We start from the raw sequence: 17,346 nt of genomic DNA on the forward strand, positions 1-17,346 counted from the left end.
CTGTATTTGTTCCATATGGCTGTGCCCGTGTTTGTGCGTGTGAGCATGTGACTGCAGCCTACAGCTAGTGAGTCCATATGTTTTTTTTAGCTTATGTACAGACCCATATGCTCCTGTATCATTTAGTGTTCAGAAAACGGCCAATAATCAGACATGTTGCATCAGACTGAGGGTTTAAAAACACACCCCTATAACTAGATGAAATGCAGCCATATGTAACATAAATACACCAGTCATATACCTGTTCCTTTCAGAAGGCAAGAGCTAACTTTTAAATTGATATCAGTTCATGATAATTACTAATAATTGAGTAATTCACTTATACTAATAATTGTTATCATGATTTGTCCATCTTTAAGTCTTTCCTTCAAAACTTATGAACATTACTGTTCTACTGTGTTGGTCAGGTCTCAAGAATAGCATCTTTGTGTGAATTGTGTTAGGTGGCATAGTGGGTGGATCTATGTAAATGAGGTAGTCCAGTGTTTTATGAGGTGACCAGGACTCTCAGTCCCAGCAGTCTGCAGGAATCTCAGCATCACCACCACAACTGGAGCACACAGCGTCCTTTTTAGAGACTATTTTTTGAGTTTTTTGTTTTGACTAACAACATGGATAGATGTGGCACTAGCTAGTGTTACACTTTTTTTACACAAAGATTTTGGTCTGGCAATAGAGGGTTTTCCCTCTGTCATTTCTTTTATTTTATTTTTTATTGATAATACACAAAAATCATGTTACTGGAGAAGATCTTGTGCTGTTTTTTTCTTCTTTGGAGTTCTTTTCTGACTGTAGCAGCATTTCACCCTGCATCAAGCCGATATAGCCTCTACTCAGGACCACATCCTCAGTACAACTCAGAGAAACCAACGGCCAGGCACAAGTGAGTATCCATGAGTCAAAAATTCATTCTCTTAATTGATGGTACAGATAGCCAAATAGGCATTAAATGTTACTAAATAATTTCAGACACATCTGTGAGGCAATACAGCCTGCACTGCTGCACTTGATCTATTTACTGACTCTGTGTTGGTAAAAATGTTAATGTTCATTCCATTCCATGCTGATTAAGATTGTAGTTAAGAAAATATGACCAATGATGACTTAAATTAATCTACTGTAGACACTAAATACCTGTTGAGTTAACATATTTTCCAGTTTTGTAAGTTGGGCATAATCAGTTTAGTTTACACTGAGGTGCAGTCATAAATGTACTCAAATTTGGTGAATTCATTGTGAATTGAATGTTGCACTTCACAACAAGGTTCTATACATTAACATCAGTAAATGTATTAGGTATAATCATCAATGAATGATAATATTTACTGGTTTTATTCGTTTTGCTTAATACTATAACTTGTTCATTGTTAGTAGTAGAAAAATAAACAAAATGTTAATGTATACAACTATTAATATTAAAATGTATATGTAGAATAATAAATTGTTGAACAAGAAGAATAATTACTGTATAAGTATTGTTTAGTGTTAGTTCATGTTAACTATTGAGTTGACTAACTCTCTTTCTCTCTCAGGAACCACTGTGCTTATGTTGTGGAGAGAACTGTCTCATTCACTATTCAGGATGGAGCGACTCCCTTCATGAAGGCAGAGTACAACAAGTGTGCTTGGGGTCAGAAATGCCCAACTATAAAGTAAGACAGCTATTAATAATTGTATCACTTTCATACATGCAATTAATGTTAAAAATACACTTAGATCATTTTGACACCCTGTCTGTTTTTACAGGTATCGCACATACTACAAGCCTATGTATAAAGTTGCATATAAGACTCTGACTGAGCTGGAGTGGAAATGCTGTCCTGGTTATGCAGGTGTCGGTTGTACTGCGGCATATGGAATGAAAGCAAGGCCCCTATTTAAAGGACCAATGCCTGCACATAAGGGTCCTATGCCTCGTTTTAAAGGGCCCATGCCTATGCAGAAGGGCCCTATGCCTCCTTTTAAGGGGCCCATGCCTATGCAGAAGGGCCCTATGCCTCCTTTTAAAGGGTCCATGCCTGCACAGAAGGGTCCCATGCCTTTTTTTAAAGGACCTATGTCTGCACAGAAAGGTCCCATGTCTTCTTTTAAAGGGCCCATGCCCATGCAAAAGGGTCCCATGCCTTCTTTTAAAGGGCCTATGCCTGCACAGAAAGGTCCCATGCCTTCGTTTAAAAGACCCATGCCTATGCAGAAAGGTCCCATGCCTTCTTTTAAAGGCCTCAATCCCTCTCAAAAGGGTCCAGTGCCTTCATTTAAAGGACAATTTCCTCATACCAACTTCAATGGAAACCCCTGGAGTCAACCTCAAACACAATATAATGCCATGAATGGATACCCAGGCCCTAATACTGGGCCCTCTTCCCAAGATACCTCAGTTGAACCTTATTCAGACCACCAAGAACCGGAAATAGATTCTCCTGAACCCATGCCAGAGCCTCAAGATCTTGGCCATGACTTAATCCTAGAAGAGAATGAGCCAATCACAGACTACCAAGATCCTCAACCAGATCACAGTGAGATAGAGCCTGCTTCCAATGCACAGGCGCCCTCTGGTGGTGGTGAAACAAACCAAGGTAAATAAGCTATATGCAGTTACACACTCTATACAGCTTATACAGTTGTTTTAGAATCAGCATTTTTTGGTGTTGTGAGCACAAATAAATAAATAAATATGATTAATTCACAGATCATGGTGACAACATTATCGAAGACGAGCGGTTGGATAGGATAGAAGACGATATGCAGCGACTCTCTCTTGGTCTTGAGACTCTCCGTGGTACAGTGACAGGCCTGGAGGCCAGCTTGCGTGCTTCCCTCCGTGAAGACGCCAACCGGATGTTGACTGCACTCATTTCTGCTGCACCTAGCCCTATTGCTGCTCCTTCCCTGTCTAGGGACTCTTCTGTGGGTTTCGGAGATTTACCTGGAGGTGCACCGGATATTGAGGGTTCAGATGTGATGGGGCAGTTCCCAAACTTGGTCGATTTGGCTGAAAAGGTTTCAGAGCTGCGAGCAGAGCTTGTGGCAAAGGCATCTGAGCTGGAAGGGTTGAGAGGAGCCGTTGTTGGTCACAACAACACCCTTCAAAGATTGTCAGAAGGGTCAGTGAATCTTACTGAATTCCAAAATGCCCTGGAGACAATGGTGGAGTCCAAAATGAGTGAAGCTCGGGTGGCTATCTTAGATGGCTTTGAAAAACGTGTGGAGAGTGCTGAGGAGCGCTGCGAGGGTCGCATGGCAGAGGTGCGGCTACAGTGCAAGGAGGAACTTTTAAATGGACAAGATCAGATTGAGCAAGTCACAGACATCAGGGCCATAGGATTGAGGACAGAACTCCAAAAACTTCAGGCTCAGCTTCAAGACCTGGAGCCTGAAGAGGGTTGTTGCATTGCTGTATCAGGGCTAACTGAAAGGATAATTCATGTGGAGCAGTCAGTGGGTGGATTGAATGAATCCCAAATACACCTACGTGCCGAACTTGGTGGACACAAGGACCATATAGAGGGCATGTTGGAGGGCCGACTGGCTTATGTGGAATCCAAGATGAATATTGCATTGAATCAAGAGGAGGCGAGCATTAACAAAATAGTGTCCACCGACCTGGAGACACAAATAGAGGGGAAGCTTAAGGCTCTTGAAAGTCGGCTCTTGGCTGCAGTGGACGAGCTAGGTAATGTCACAGCACCAACTTTGCTAGAGGGTCAGGCTGTGCCCACACTGGAGACAGACGTAGAATCACTCAGAAGAAGTGTTGAGGACGATTTGGACCGTTTACAGAAACAGCTTAAATCCATAGAGGTCATGTGCACTTCATCTTGTGTTCCACAGCCTATTCTTACTGGATATGCAGCTCCTTTGGCAACTGAGGAGGAGAAAATTGAGGACAACCACAAGGAACTGAATGGAAAACTTGATTTACAAGTACAGAGATTGAACAACCTCAATGCCACGCTATATAATCTTCTTGTCCAGTTGGCAGAGAAACAGGAGGAGGTAGGTCTTCGGGGTGAGGTGACCCTGCTGAAAGTTAGTGTGAACTCTGTTAACAGATCTCTCTGTGGCTTGCAAGAGTCTCTTGGCTCTGTGATTAGAGAGGTTGGCCACACAAACCTCACCTGGCAAGAGAGAGAAGAGAGGCTTGCACAGCAAGTGAAGGGTGTGGTTCAGCTGGTGGGACGACAGGCATCTATGTTGGGTACTGGGGAGCGAAAGTTGACCCGTCTGAAAGGGGAACTCCAGGATCTGCGACGCAGAGTGGCCGGAGAGCTACAGGGTTGCCGCTCGACTGCCCTGGGTGTTCAGAAGGAGGTAGATGAAGTCGGGGGTCGTGTTGCCCGTGTGGAGGGTCAGTGTGGAGGGCTGGCACACCTGGCTGATGACCTAGAGAGAATTCGAGGAGAGCTAGAGAGGCACTCTGATGGGTATCTGTCTCATGTTAATAGCACCCTTGTTAACCATTCTCACCAGCTATCCGAGCTCAGAGATAGCATTCAAAACTGCACTGGACCATCTGGGTCTACTAGGAAAGCCGGGGATGATTTAGCCTCGACACAACAAATGGAAGAACAACACACAACAGAACCAACCCATCCAAGAGGAGACCAGTTTGCAGTCCCCACACAGCACAGAGGTGACTAGTAATTCAAGTGCACTTTATAATGTGCAGACAGTCTATACTCAAGACATATACTATTATATAGTATCTTTCTCAGGAGACTTCTCTCTTACCAACATCTGTTGTATGATCAGTGTTGTTGAAATTCCCTCTTCCCAGACTGTGGTGTTGCTGTATTGTATAGGAGTTTAATGGTTGATAGGTGTATTCATTTTATGTGTTTTTGTGAATATTTTTTATATAAAATAGATGCCTGACTTTGCAAATGTTTTTATTGTAGGATTTTTTTAAATTAAAGAGACTGTTGTGTTCATGTGGTAGATTCAACATTTCTTGAACATGCTCAACAACCTTTGTGAATTTTTTTTACTTTTGTTACCTCTTTTTACTTATTTGTGCTTGTCTGTTTATATGTGGTTTGTGAAAGCTGGTTCTTAATAAAATGTTGAAATCTCACTTAATTTTTTAGTTTATGAGGTTGACAAATTACTGTGTATATTATGAATCTCAAACAGAAAACATTCAATAGGCAACAGGCTAATAATTGCACTCTTTAATGTCATAACATTGAAGTACATTGAAATGTAAAATGTCATAATTCAATTTCACATTTAGACTTTAAACATCACATGACAAAAAATAACACAATAATCAGCCCTAAACATATGTGGAAGCCTTATGAGTTCCTGTTGTATTCCATTTTTCCTCTGTTTAGAAGAAAATTACATCTGGGGAAGAAAAAAAAAAAGAACACATAAAGCAGTTATTCCACATTTGATTTGATGAGCTGGGTTATCATTAAAGTCTGGCTAAAACAGTTGAAACTGTGATGTTTTTGGACCTGTACTTCTGTGAATTTTTGTAAACAACATGCAACATATGATTTTTTTCCCTCCATTTAAATGCAAAAGGTACACCTGAAAGCCCTCATATATAAATCTAAAGGTGATTATGTAGGTCTGTTGGTGCTGATGCATTGTACTTACTACCAGCCGTCCCCTGCTCTTTCAGTTCCTTGATGTATTTGAGTATGGTAAAAGTGTCATACCCAAACACTGCTGCTGCCATCAAACCAAAAATCTTAAAGAAAGATCAAACATGAAAAAAGTTTGAAAAAACAATTGTAAAAGCACAAGGATCATAAAATGCACAACAGGACATAATCACCACTATTATACTTATTACATCTTATCACTAAACAGATTATTATATGATCCCATTTTATAAAACGTGTTAGTGAGTTTGACAGCAAAACCATTAGAAATCCATTTAGGGGCCCAACAACCTAAAACTTAAATTATTTTGCCTTTTCACATGATTCTTTCAGCCAGAAACATATTCTTTGCTAATTTACTCACCGAACCAGCAACTTCCCCAGGTATTTCCCATGCCCAGTTCATGCAGACAAGAGAAGTAATGAACAAGATGAGTGAGCCTGTGATTGCTCTAATGAAGTCCTGCAAGACAAATGAAAACATGTAACTTTTTTAGTTAATTTTCAGTACAAAAAAGGAAGGAGGTTGAGAATAAAAACTATTGAGTGAGTTGCACTTATATCATGGTGGTTAGGTAATAATTTACCATCCATCGGAATATCTGTATCTGCAGATCCATGCAATGAACAATGAAGATGATAATGGCCCAGACCAGCTCTATAATGGGGCTCCACAAATAGCATCCAAAAGAGACTGCTTTGCAAATAATCACAATGAGACACAGACCCTAATTTAAAACAAAAAAGAAGTATACATCAAGATGAATCACCTACAGCTTGCATGTAATATATGTAGCATCAAATGAAAGTCTATTTTTAAACCATTTAGATTTTTGAGTTATTTATTTTAAAGCAATAGGAATATTGATTAGCTACATTTTAACTCTTGGCAGACTTACAATTTCAAGAGCTAAAATCATCCCCTTTGGTGACCAGATGAATTTTGTCTTATGCTCAACGGCTGAAACTGGCTGGATATCTTCTTTTTTGCCTTCCATCTTGATATACGTGACCTGATCAAAAATAATAAAAAAGCATCTAGTACCAGACAATGTGTTTATATAGATAAATTATATATATTTTACTTTAACTGAACAACAGTAAAAATCATCCTTTTTAGTGTTATTACCAATTACCAATATACTATTTAGTGGCCTATAATAATTTAAAAACGTAGTCAAAACACGTGATATGTTTGATGCATTAAATACCTGAAAAGAAACAGTTGAATAAATCTCTTCAATGCGATGATTTCACAACGGGACTTAATACAATAAAAGCGCAGCCCACCTCTCAAGTGAGTAAAGGTGCAGTAAGAAAAGTAATCACATAGGCTACATCTATTGCACAACAACACTTTATACGTACACACCCCTTTAAGTACAAGTGAATTCCCCATTACCACTGGTATCGTTTTTCACTTGTAGGCAATAGGCAGAATATGTTCCTTCCTGCCAACGGATGCTCTACCATTATTGGTGGGTCTGCGTAACTTGCCCAAACTCTTGAATATGACAAAAGAGACATCAATGCTGGTAAAAATGCCATTATTAAGGGAAAAGCATTTGTATGATTAGAGTATATCATGAGCAAGATGAATCATACTGACATTTGAATTTATGACATGGTTTTCATATCATACAGTATGATAAATAGGCCTGTTTACAATAACCCACACAGTGTGCATAACTCACAAGTGACTCTCTAAATGTGGTTTATTGTAAAGGAAAAACGTAGTCATTTCCTGTGTGTTCAGGGGAGAATTTCAGTTTGTGGGTATTTAATTGAGGCTAATGCTTTTTTCATTTTGAAAATGACTCAATTTTTCATGTTGAAAAAACATTTTATAAAATAGATTGACATTGCCAATAAAAAAAATATTCTAAACAATTCAAGTTTCTACTGTTGGGTTACTTTTGAAACATTGATGAAACTGAAATTTAAAATGAAAATGTAAATTAACCATTTTTTGCAAAGATAAAGGCCAAAATATGTTTGCAGTTACATGTTAACAAGGTCATACTAAGGTATATTTAGGCTATAAAAAAAAAAAAAAAAAAAACCCAGAGTAACACAAAAAGTCTAGCTCAGAGATTCTCAAACTTTTTACACCAAGTACCACCTCAGAAAATATTTGGCTCTCCAAGTACCACCATAATGACCAATATGAAAATACAGTAGCGTAGTAGGCCTAACTATTCAGCTACAGTTATGCACAGCTCAAAAATGAGGTAGCTTAATTTCTAATAAGAATATTTATTATTGTCAGCCACTTTAAACATTGTAAAAACACAGTTTGAACATTAACACTGCACTGTGCTGCTTACATACAGGTAAATAAAAAAACTTAAATAATGAATCAATTAAAATGTATTGCACCTAAAAGTGAAATAAAAACGGTAGCCTACTGTACTTAAAATATTAATAAAAAAAACACAGGCTGTGTATTCATATTTAACGTACATTTAAAATACTCTGGCTGACCCGTGAGTTTTTCAAGGCGAACTGATCGCTTTGTTTCCATGGTGACGCGTCATTGCTTGTCACGTGACACACCGCAGTTTCATTTCATTTTTTTATTCAAAATATTCACAAATTTGTTAGCTATGGCATGAAATATTTGATATTCCGATTGTCAAATATATACAAGTGGAAGTGTTATGTTGTTTTAACACCTTTATAACGACCGCGTTAGTTGAGCTATGCGCCATCATGTTAGTTTGTGCCACTGTTAGAGAATCGGATCTGTTGGATTTACAGCACGTGAATTCATCCACTTCTCCCGAAATACATGAAAGTGGCCGGTGAACTGGGAGAAGAATAGAGTTAACTTTAAAGTTACTTACACAATGTGTAACTTACACAATCTGATATGAATAAAACGTGTCGTCTAATTCTAATGGAAATTATTATTATTTCCACTTCCATAGACATCAGTGTGTATTTTACAAATTCTAAATGTATTGTTTTTTTAGTAGCCTACTTATGTGAATTTAAATGTCTGAAACCTAAAATAAACATTATGTGGTTAAAACACTGAATAATTGTGATATTTGACAGCGCCTGAGTGGCACGCGTCCGTCTCTGGCTCAGCGCCAGCCAACTGCGAAAGAAAGCACATTTGAATTTAGCAGTTGACTTGATCACGTGATGCACTGGCCGTTCAACTCACACCGGTGTGACCTAATCGTATCGTACGCTCCAGGGACCAGACTGATGACAATAAAATATCACACCCGGTTTGATCTTACGTGCGAAATTCAGTGATTCCTCTGCGTACCACTAGACGGAGCCTGCGTACCACACTTTGAGAACCACTGATCTAACTTGTATAATGATTTATACATAGGCTGATTTCGGACCTACGCCGGAGCCTCTATGCTGTAGGCAACGCGTTGGTTTTCATTTATACTTCTGCGTCGTTGTCCGCGTTCACGCGCGCAGAGGGAGCATGTGAAACCCGAGGGAGCGGTCCTAGCAGACCAATCACAGCGCTTGCGTCCGCGTAGAGTTGATGCGTTGTTACATTTTTGGAGAGGTGCACATCAGGGTACGCTGAAGGGTACGCGCGCTACACACAGCCTACGACGTAGCTACAGCGTAATAAGTTCGACGCAGAAGTATAAATTGGGCTGGCGGGGTCGAAAGTAACATTCAGTTCAAAGTGAAATTATACTGAAGTTGTTCTACATTTTTCAAAATAGCACCTGGTATTGATAGACCACACTTGTGAGTGACTGACCACAGCAAAAATATATCTCTGTCTAAAACATCATCTTTTAAAAGTATGTTTATCTGAAAAATGGTACTTGTTTCGCCCCTGCTCTCCCGTTAGCCTAATGCCTAAAAATGTAAAAGTTTTACCTTATAAATAGAATTTAGTTTAATTTTAAAATTCGTCACCGGAGTGAATGGGAACATGATTTATTGAACATATTTGATAAAATATAAGTGTTTCTTAAGTCAATACTATTACTTTTTAATGGCTTGTCAACTTTCCATATTCCTCTGCTGCGTGATAGTCACCGCCGGATTGTTGTCAGCCTGAAACACATTTTTGAGCACGTGAATGCTGATTCTTGTCAGCGCTGGATTCTAGTCAGTGATTGAGCGCTGGTCTATGACTGGAAATAATGGAGTCGTTGCAAAAGTAACGATACATTAGGCTACATGTCGCATTAAACTGGAAGAAGAGTCACAACAAGCGTATCGGTGAGAACACTCATTTAAACAGTACCCGAACTTGACTGCACATCATATAATATTTCAAAAGTAATGCAATGGGCTATGTGCACAACCGTCGCGACGAACTTCCGGTATTGTCAGAAGTTGGCATATCAGTTTCCGGTTTACGGCTGTCTTCATCGGCATCCGCTATAAACAAACAAGATGAGTGCTGCTGTTGTACGAAATAAAGAGATATAATGTGCGTGAAACATCTAAGTTTCTAAGAACTGCAGGTGGATCTAACGGCCGTTTCACACTCCGTGTGCTGTGTGTGTGTGTGTGTGTGCGCGCGCGCGCGCGCGGTGCAGGAGCACACATATACACTCTTTAATGGATGCATGCACGTTTAAGCACAATTTAAACAACGTTACGTGGGGCTATTATTCCATGCATTACTTATATTAAGTTGCTCAAGCAAGTGGCCAAATATTTTACTGTATATTGACAAAAACAGCCGATCGACTCTCATGCCTTTCTTTTCCATTTAAATTTTAATAAAATAAATCTTGCATGTCACAAAGAACTTGTTTTCCACCTCCACGAATGAGACGAGTGTTGTTCAATATGTCGCCCTGTTGAAGTAAATTGTAGTTTACCTTGCTTTACCCCGGTCCTCTAAAAGTAAAGAGATGACTGTGAAAAATAATAGTAGGCATATAAATGCATTTATGGTGAGATTTTTACATTTTATTTAATTAAACCCATTCATGGTGAAATTACTACATTTTCAGGTCAATCTTTGTTCATTTTGACCACGAAACATGCGCTGTCACTTTAATTCAGCGTTTGCAGCACAGCAAAAATAGACTCGGTGCGGAAACGATCTCTGCACTTCTGTATGCTGTATATTTGCCGCACCTGGAACGGATCGACGGACTGCAACCGCGTGCAGTGTGAAAGCTCTAACCTGTTAGCATGGGTACGTATAAGCACTGCTGTGTGCCACTTTGCTCTGCTTAAAGTCGCTAACAGCCATTTGAGCTTCAATTTCGCTCACAAAACCTTTGCATTCTATTACGAGCGAACGCATGCAAAGTTCTCAGGGGAACGCATGCATACATGCATGTGTGTATTTATATATACAAAATAATTATACACAGTACACACACATATATAAACACAAACTTTTATTCTGATGCGATTAACTGCTGCACGATGTTAAAAAATTTTGTGACGACCCTTAACCGTCTAGTATGAAAGCCCATTTTCACCACATAAAAAAACATCAATAAAAATATGACATAAAAAGACGATATGATACTAATCCACAATTATGAGATGAAAAGTCAAAACTTTGACTTGCATATTCATAATAATGCAGTTGAAATTGACATACTAAGCAGAAATCATGACATTAAGTCATAACTATGACATTAAAAGCCGAAATTATGACATACGACAATTTACTTCAACAAGGCGACATATGAACAACACACGTCTCATTCGTGGAGGTGGAAAAACAAGTTCTTTGTGACATGCAAGATTTATTTTAATAAAATTTAAATGGAAAAGAAAAGGCATGAGAGTCGGCTGTTTTTGTCAATTTACAGTTAAATATTTGGCCACTTGCTTAATAAGTAATGCATGGAATAATAGCCCAACGTTGTTTAAATTGTGCTTAAACGTGCATGCGTCCACTAAAGAGTGTATGTGTGTACAAAGAGAATCGCAATGCTGACAAAACTTTTTTTAAATAAAAGTTGCAACGTAACTTCTGGATTTTAAATAAAAATAGTAAGTGTTTGTGGTACTGCCGTGAATCAGTTATTCACTGCAAACGCATCATAATGGGAAGCATATAGCGCGTGCTGCTCCTGCACCGCACACACACTGCACACGGAGATGTGTGAAACGGCCGTTAGATCCACCTACAGTTCTTAGAAACTTAGATGTGTCACGCAGATTATATCTCTCTATTTCGTACAACAGCAGCACTCATCTTGTTTGTTTATAGCGGATGCCGATGAAGACAGTCGTAAACCGGAAACTGATATGCCAACTTCTGACAATACCGGAAGTTCGTCGCGACGCTTGTGCACATAGCCCATAGAAATGAACACAAAAAAACTGCCTAGTGCCTACCTACAACAGTGACGGTGGACTTGCGGTCAGGTCACGCTGCTGACGTATTCTTACACGCGCACCATAGACCCGCGTGCACACACACAATATGACATTACACTCTGCGCATATGTTTTACAACATAATTTAACATATACATAGTCCTAACACTTTTTAAATAGCCCACTTAAACTGTTTATTACAAATAAATTACTAAATGCTTAAAATGAATAAAAGTAGCCTAAATGTACAAAAATTTGCGTTAGGGGAGAGCAGGGCACAAAGTAGCCTAACGCTTTTTGACTTTCTCAGTTTGTGTAAATCTACTTATGGTTCAGAGTATTTATTTTTCCCCCACATTAATTTCCCACATGTACAATTATGTGGTTTTGTTTTATTAATTCAGTATATACTTTTTTCTTGATATAGGCCTACCCCGAAAGAATGGAAGTGAAATGCGACAACATGCCCCATAGGTGGGGTACATTGTAACATGTGAGGGGCACATTGTAACATGACCATATGACAGCTTAAAATGTTATCTGATCTGAACACGTTATCATGTTATCTGAACATGTTATCTGAACACCAAGTTTCGTCATGCTAGCATGTGTGGAAGTATTTAAAACAAGTGTTACAACTAGCCCCGTGTTACGTTGTGCCCCGCGCTCCCCTATATATTTAAATTCGTGAACCATTAACACCTGAACTTTCCCCCGATTAACACCGCCCCCCCATTAACACCACCCTTTCAAAAATCTTGCTTTCAACAAAAATTGTAAAATTGTCTGAACGCCCCGTTGAGAACCACTACCCTAAGTGATAATAGCTGTATGTCGTTTAACCATGCAAAGCCACATATGTCCTATTCATAATTTTCATGTTTTTGTCTGCTTGACACAGGACCATACACATTTGTGTATCTTGTATTAGAGCAGTTAAAATGTGTGCCTTGAGTACAATTCTCTCATACTGACCACCGGATGTTCAAAATGGCACCTCATGGCAAAGAACTCTCTAAGTATTTGATAATTAGAATTGTTGCTCTCCACAAAGATGGCCGGGTTCCACTTGGAACAGGCCTTGCAAGGGTCAATCAAAGAAGTTGTGCGTCAGGTGCATAAGCTGGCTTCAATAAACAGACAGAGTTGAGTGCCAGCATTGCTTTAGATGTTGCAGAAGCGGAAGGTCAGCTTGTCAGTGCTCAGACCATACATCGCACACTGCAACAAATCGGTTTGCATGGCTGTCGTCCCAGAAGGAAGCCTCTTCTGAAGCTGGCTCACAAGAAAGCCCGCAAACAGTTTGCTGAAAACAACCTGTCCAAGAGCATGAATTACTGGAACCATGTCCTGTGGTCTGATGAGACTAAGATAAACTTGTTTGGCTCAGTTGGTGTCCAGCATGTGTGGCAATGCCCTGGTGAGGAGTACCAAGAAAATTGTGTCTTGCCTACAGTCAAGCATGGTGGTGGTAGCATCATGGTCTGGGGCTGCATGAGTGCTGCTGATACTGGGGAGCTGTGCTTCATTGAGGGAAACATGGGTTCCAACATGTACTGTGACATTCTGAAGCAGAACTTGATGCCCTCCCTTCAGAAACTGGGCCGAACGGCATGGTAACGATCCAAACACACCGCCAAGATGACAACTGCCTTGCTGAGAAAGCTGAAGGTGAAGGTGATGGTGTGGCCGTCTACAGACCTGAACCCTATTGAGCACCTGTGGGGCGTCCTCAAGCCGAAGGTGGAGAAGAACCATGCATCTAACATCCAGCAGCTCCGTGATGTCATTATGGAGGAGTGGAAGAGGATCCCAGCAACAACCTGTGCAGCTGTGGTGAATTCCATGGCCAGTAGGATTAAGGAAGTGCAAGATAACAATGGTGCTCACACAAAATATTGACACTTTGGACAGTTTTGACATGTTCACTTAGGGTCACTCACTTTTGTTGCCAGCTATTTTGACAATAATGGCTGTATGTTGAGTTATTTTCAGAGGACAGTAAATATATACTGCTGTACAAGCAGCACAATGACTACTCTAAAATATATCCAAGTTTCATTTCTATAGTATTGTCCCTTGAGAAGATCTACTAAAATGTTTGCTGAAATGTGAGGGGTGTGCTCACTTTTGTGAGATACTGTATATATATATATTCACCAGTAATTACTCCTGTCTTAGGTATCACATGATCCTTCAGAAATCATTCTAATATGCTGATTTATTATCAATGTTTTAAACAGTTGTGCTGCTTAATATTTTTTATAACCTAATATACTTTTTTCTCAGGATTTTTTGTTGAATAAAAAGGTTTAAAAAAGAACAAAATTTATTTAAAATATAATTTTTTAACAATATACACTACTTTGCAAAAGCTTTCAGTTAAATATGTTAAATTGATGTAAAAAAAAAAAATTACAAAATTAAGAGTTATATAATCAGAAAAGTTTTCTATTTTGAATAAATGCTGCTCTTTTTAACTTATTCATCAATGAATCCGGAAAAATGTACCACAAGTTCCAAAAAAATATCAAGCAGCATATATATATATGGTAACACTTTACAATAAGGTTCACTAGTTAGCATTAGTTAACTACTTTAGTTAATAAATAAGAATGAACAATACTTCTACAGCATTTATTAATCAGAGTTAATATTAATTTCAACATTTACTAATACATTATTAAAATCAAAGGTTGTATCTGTTAACATTAGTTAATGCACTGTGAACTAACATGAACAAACAGCTGTATTTTTATTAACTAACATTAACAAAGATTAACTAATATAGTAACAAATGTATTGCTCATTGTTAGTTCATGTTAGTTAATACAGTACATTAACTAATGGACCTTACTGTAAAGTGTTACCACATATATATATATATATATATTTCGGACAAAACTATCAGCCAAACAAGAGTTAAACATAAATCTTCAGTTAATAAATAGAGAAGATATTAAAAATTCTCTTTTGTTTTGACACATTTTTGTGTGTAATTTTCTATTCATAGAAGCAAAGAAAACCTTTTTCAACAGGATAACTTATTCTTTATTGAATTTTTCCTTCATGGATTCCATAGAACAATACAACAGAATTTCTGGATAATTTTGGTGATTGAGTTTTCAGCATGGTCATAACCATTTTCATCAATATCTTCATAAACGCTAAGAATATATCATACACATTAAATACAGCACAACCCAAAGGCATCGAGAGTTTCACAAGACATATCAAACACCACTAACAACGGAGAAGTTGAGTAGCATATTCATTTGGAGGAGGAGAAGAGCGGGCCAGAGCAGAGCATGGAAAAGAAAGAGAGAGAAAGAGAGAGAGAGAAAATGAGGGAGGGAGAGACACGCTAATATATTTAGCAGGCCGACGGCCATCTACCCAAAAGCGAAACCTGGTTTTCCTCAAAGTCGCAAGCAAATTAAAGAGTTTGAAAAAATATTAGATAGTTAGTTACAAGTCTGGGTAAGCTTGCATTATGAGCATCTGATCATGCAATAATATAAAGAATCTCATCATAACAACGTCTGCATCAGCCCTGAATAAAATGATTATCAACTCAGGGGAAACACAAATCTGGTGCATTTACTAGATTAACTCAGCATCCTCATATGATATATACTGATTGAATACTATACAGAACAATAACTTTAAGACTTTATTGCACCAGTTCAACGTGGTTCAAATGATAAATGTGAATTTCGTAGCTAATTTAACTGACCCCTTTGACTCCAGCCAGGAGGTCTAGCTATCCCGTCCGTTTTTGATCATCTGGCATTTTCAGTGAATGATTGATCAAGCAGAAAAATAATCTAAACTGGCATTCAGGAAATCTTCTGATGGAAATCATAGAAATTTCACATTACACCAGTTCATGATATCGGTTAAAGAATGTGCAGGTACTTTATATATATATATTTTATATGTACATCTGAAAATATACCTCAATATCACAGGCTTAAATCCTGTAATATTGTATATGTTTCTGAGAGAGGGAAAAGGGAAAATATTGATGAAATTGAAACTGGCATGTATATCTACATTACTGACATCTCAACACACAAGAATGATTCTCTCTGTTCGGTGCTCACACAACACAAACGAAACCCCAATCCATTTATATATTTATATATCTAGTTTTAGCATCCTCTAACTTAAACAGCACTACATCAACACAGCACTCAGAGGCATTGTGTCATGAACAACCATGCTAATTCTGCACCGAGAATGCATGTGCTTTTCATAATACAACGATTTAAGAGAGAGAGAGAGAATTGAACAAAGTCAACATTTTCAGTCAGGAAATGAGAAATGCTTTGAGATACCCTTGACCGTTTTGCTTGCTGGTTGAAGTAATGTGGTCCCTCCATGAGTTTGAGAATGATTCTGCCCACGGTAGCCCTGGACGCCCCCCACCGCCTCAGTGTCGGTCACATTAGTGCTCCATCCCACCCATGAAGAAATAAAAAGCAACAAAATACCAAACAAAACTGAAGAGGTCAACATACAAATGGAACAAACTGTACCAAACCACAACCCACCAGAGTAAAAAAAAAAAAAAAAAACGGGAACAAATTCTGTGGGGCTTTGTGATTATTGTTATTATTGTATTCATTTAGGGTCTCTAAATTGAACTAGACTACAGTGTTATAATCCCATACATATCATTAGGAAATATTTATATTTATATATATATATATATTAGTTTAGAATGATATCTTTACAGCACAGACAAATACATTCTCTCAAGTTTAGCATCACTATTGTCAACATCATCAATTAAAAATTCATATAGCAATAAGATTCATTATACTTTTTCATATTTTGGTACAGTATTCAAGTGTTTTGAAATTTGATCAAACATTTTTAGTTGTATACGTCACAATAATAAACAGCACATTAAAACCCCTCTGCTTTATCCCGCTCCCCTCAGTATGTGATTTTAGATTAGCCCCGCCCCCTCCCCTCCCTCCCACCCCTCTTATCTTTCACAGACGTAAGCACAAACGCACAAACAGGAAGTGTGGGGTTGTGGGTAGGGTTCAGGCACCACACTGATAGATTCACACGATCAACTTCTTTCTGTGGAGAGACAGAGAATACACTGATATTAAAATACTGGCTGATAATAACCAATAAATGGCTGATATTCAAATTTCAAATGATTTTGTTCATATGAATCGCATATGATTTTGTTTAGTATTAAAATTAAATACAAAAAACTGAAATCAAATGTTTAAAATGCTACAATGCACTTCCCCTCGGTTGAAGTGTGGGCAGTGTGGGCGGTTAAAATTGTATTATAATCTGGGTCATTTCTTTTCCTTTTTTTGGGGGGCTGATAATAACCACTGACAATACTGGCTGATAATAACCAATAAATTACTGATATTAAAAAATTTCAAATGATTTTGTTCATATGAATTGCA

At 38.3% G+C, this 17,346-nt stretch overlaps 2 protein-coding genes across 2 annotated transcripts; one reads left to right on the forward strand and one right to left on the reverse strand.

Moving 5' to 3' along the window:
* Window positions 1-548: 548 nt before the first annotated feature.
* emilin3a (elastin microfibril interfacer 3a) lies at window positions 549-4,641 on the forward strand (the record flags this gene model as incomplete). The annotated part of the gene is made up of 4 exons (XM_084389701.1): window positions 549-883; window positions 1,533-1,652; window positions 1,747-2,576; window positions 2,690-4,641. The coding sequence occupies exons 1-4, from the start codon at window positions 735-737 to the stop codon at window positions 4,639-4,641; spliced, it is 3,051 nt and encodes a 1,016-aa protein (XP_084245827.1). The 5' UTR covers window positions 549-734.
* A 516-nt stretch (window positions 4,642-5,157) lies between these two features.
* plp2a (proteolipid protein 2a) lies at window positions 5,158-7,009 on the reverse strand. Its single transcript, XM_084389732.1, has 6 exons — window positions 6,824-7,009; window positions 6,512-6,625; window positions 6,200-6,340; window positions 5,977-6,075; window positions 5,605-5,698; window positions 5,158-5,346 (listed from the first exon to the last, which is right to left on the reverse strand). The coding sequence occupies exons 2-6, from the start codon at window positions 6,608-6,610 to the stop codon at window positions 5,330-5,332; spliced, it is 450 nt and encodes a 149-aa protein (XP_084245858.1). The 5' UTR covers window positions 6,611-6,625; window positions 6,824-7,009; the 3' UTR covers window positions 5,158-5,329.
* Window positions 7,010-17,346: the final 10,337 nt, after the last annotated feature.

Source organism: Rutilus rutilus (assembly GCF_951802725.1).
Source record: "Rutilus rutilus genome assembly, chromosome: 19".
NCBI classification, from domain to species: Eukaryota; Metazoa; Chordata; class Actinopteri; order Cypriniformes; family Leuciscidae; genus Rutilus; species Rutilus rutilus.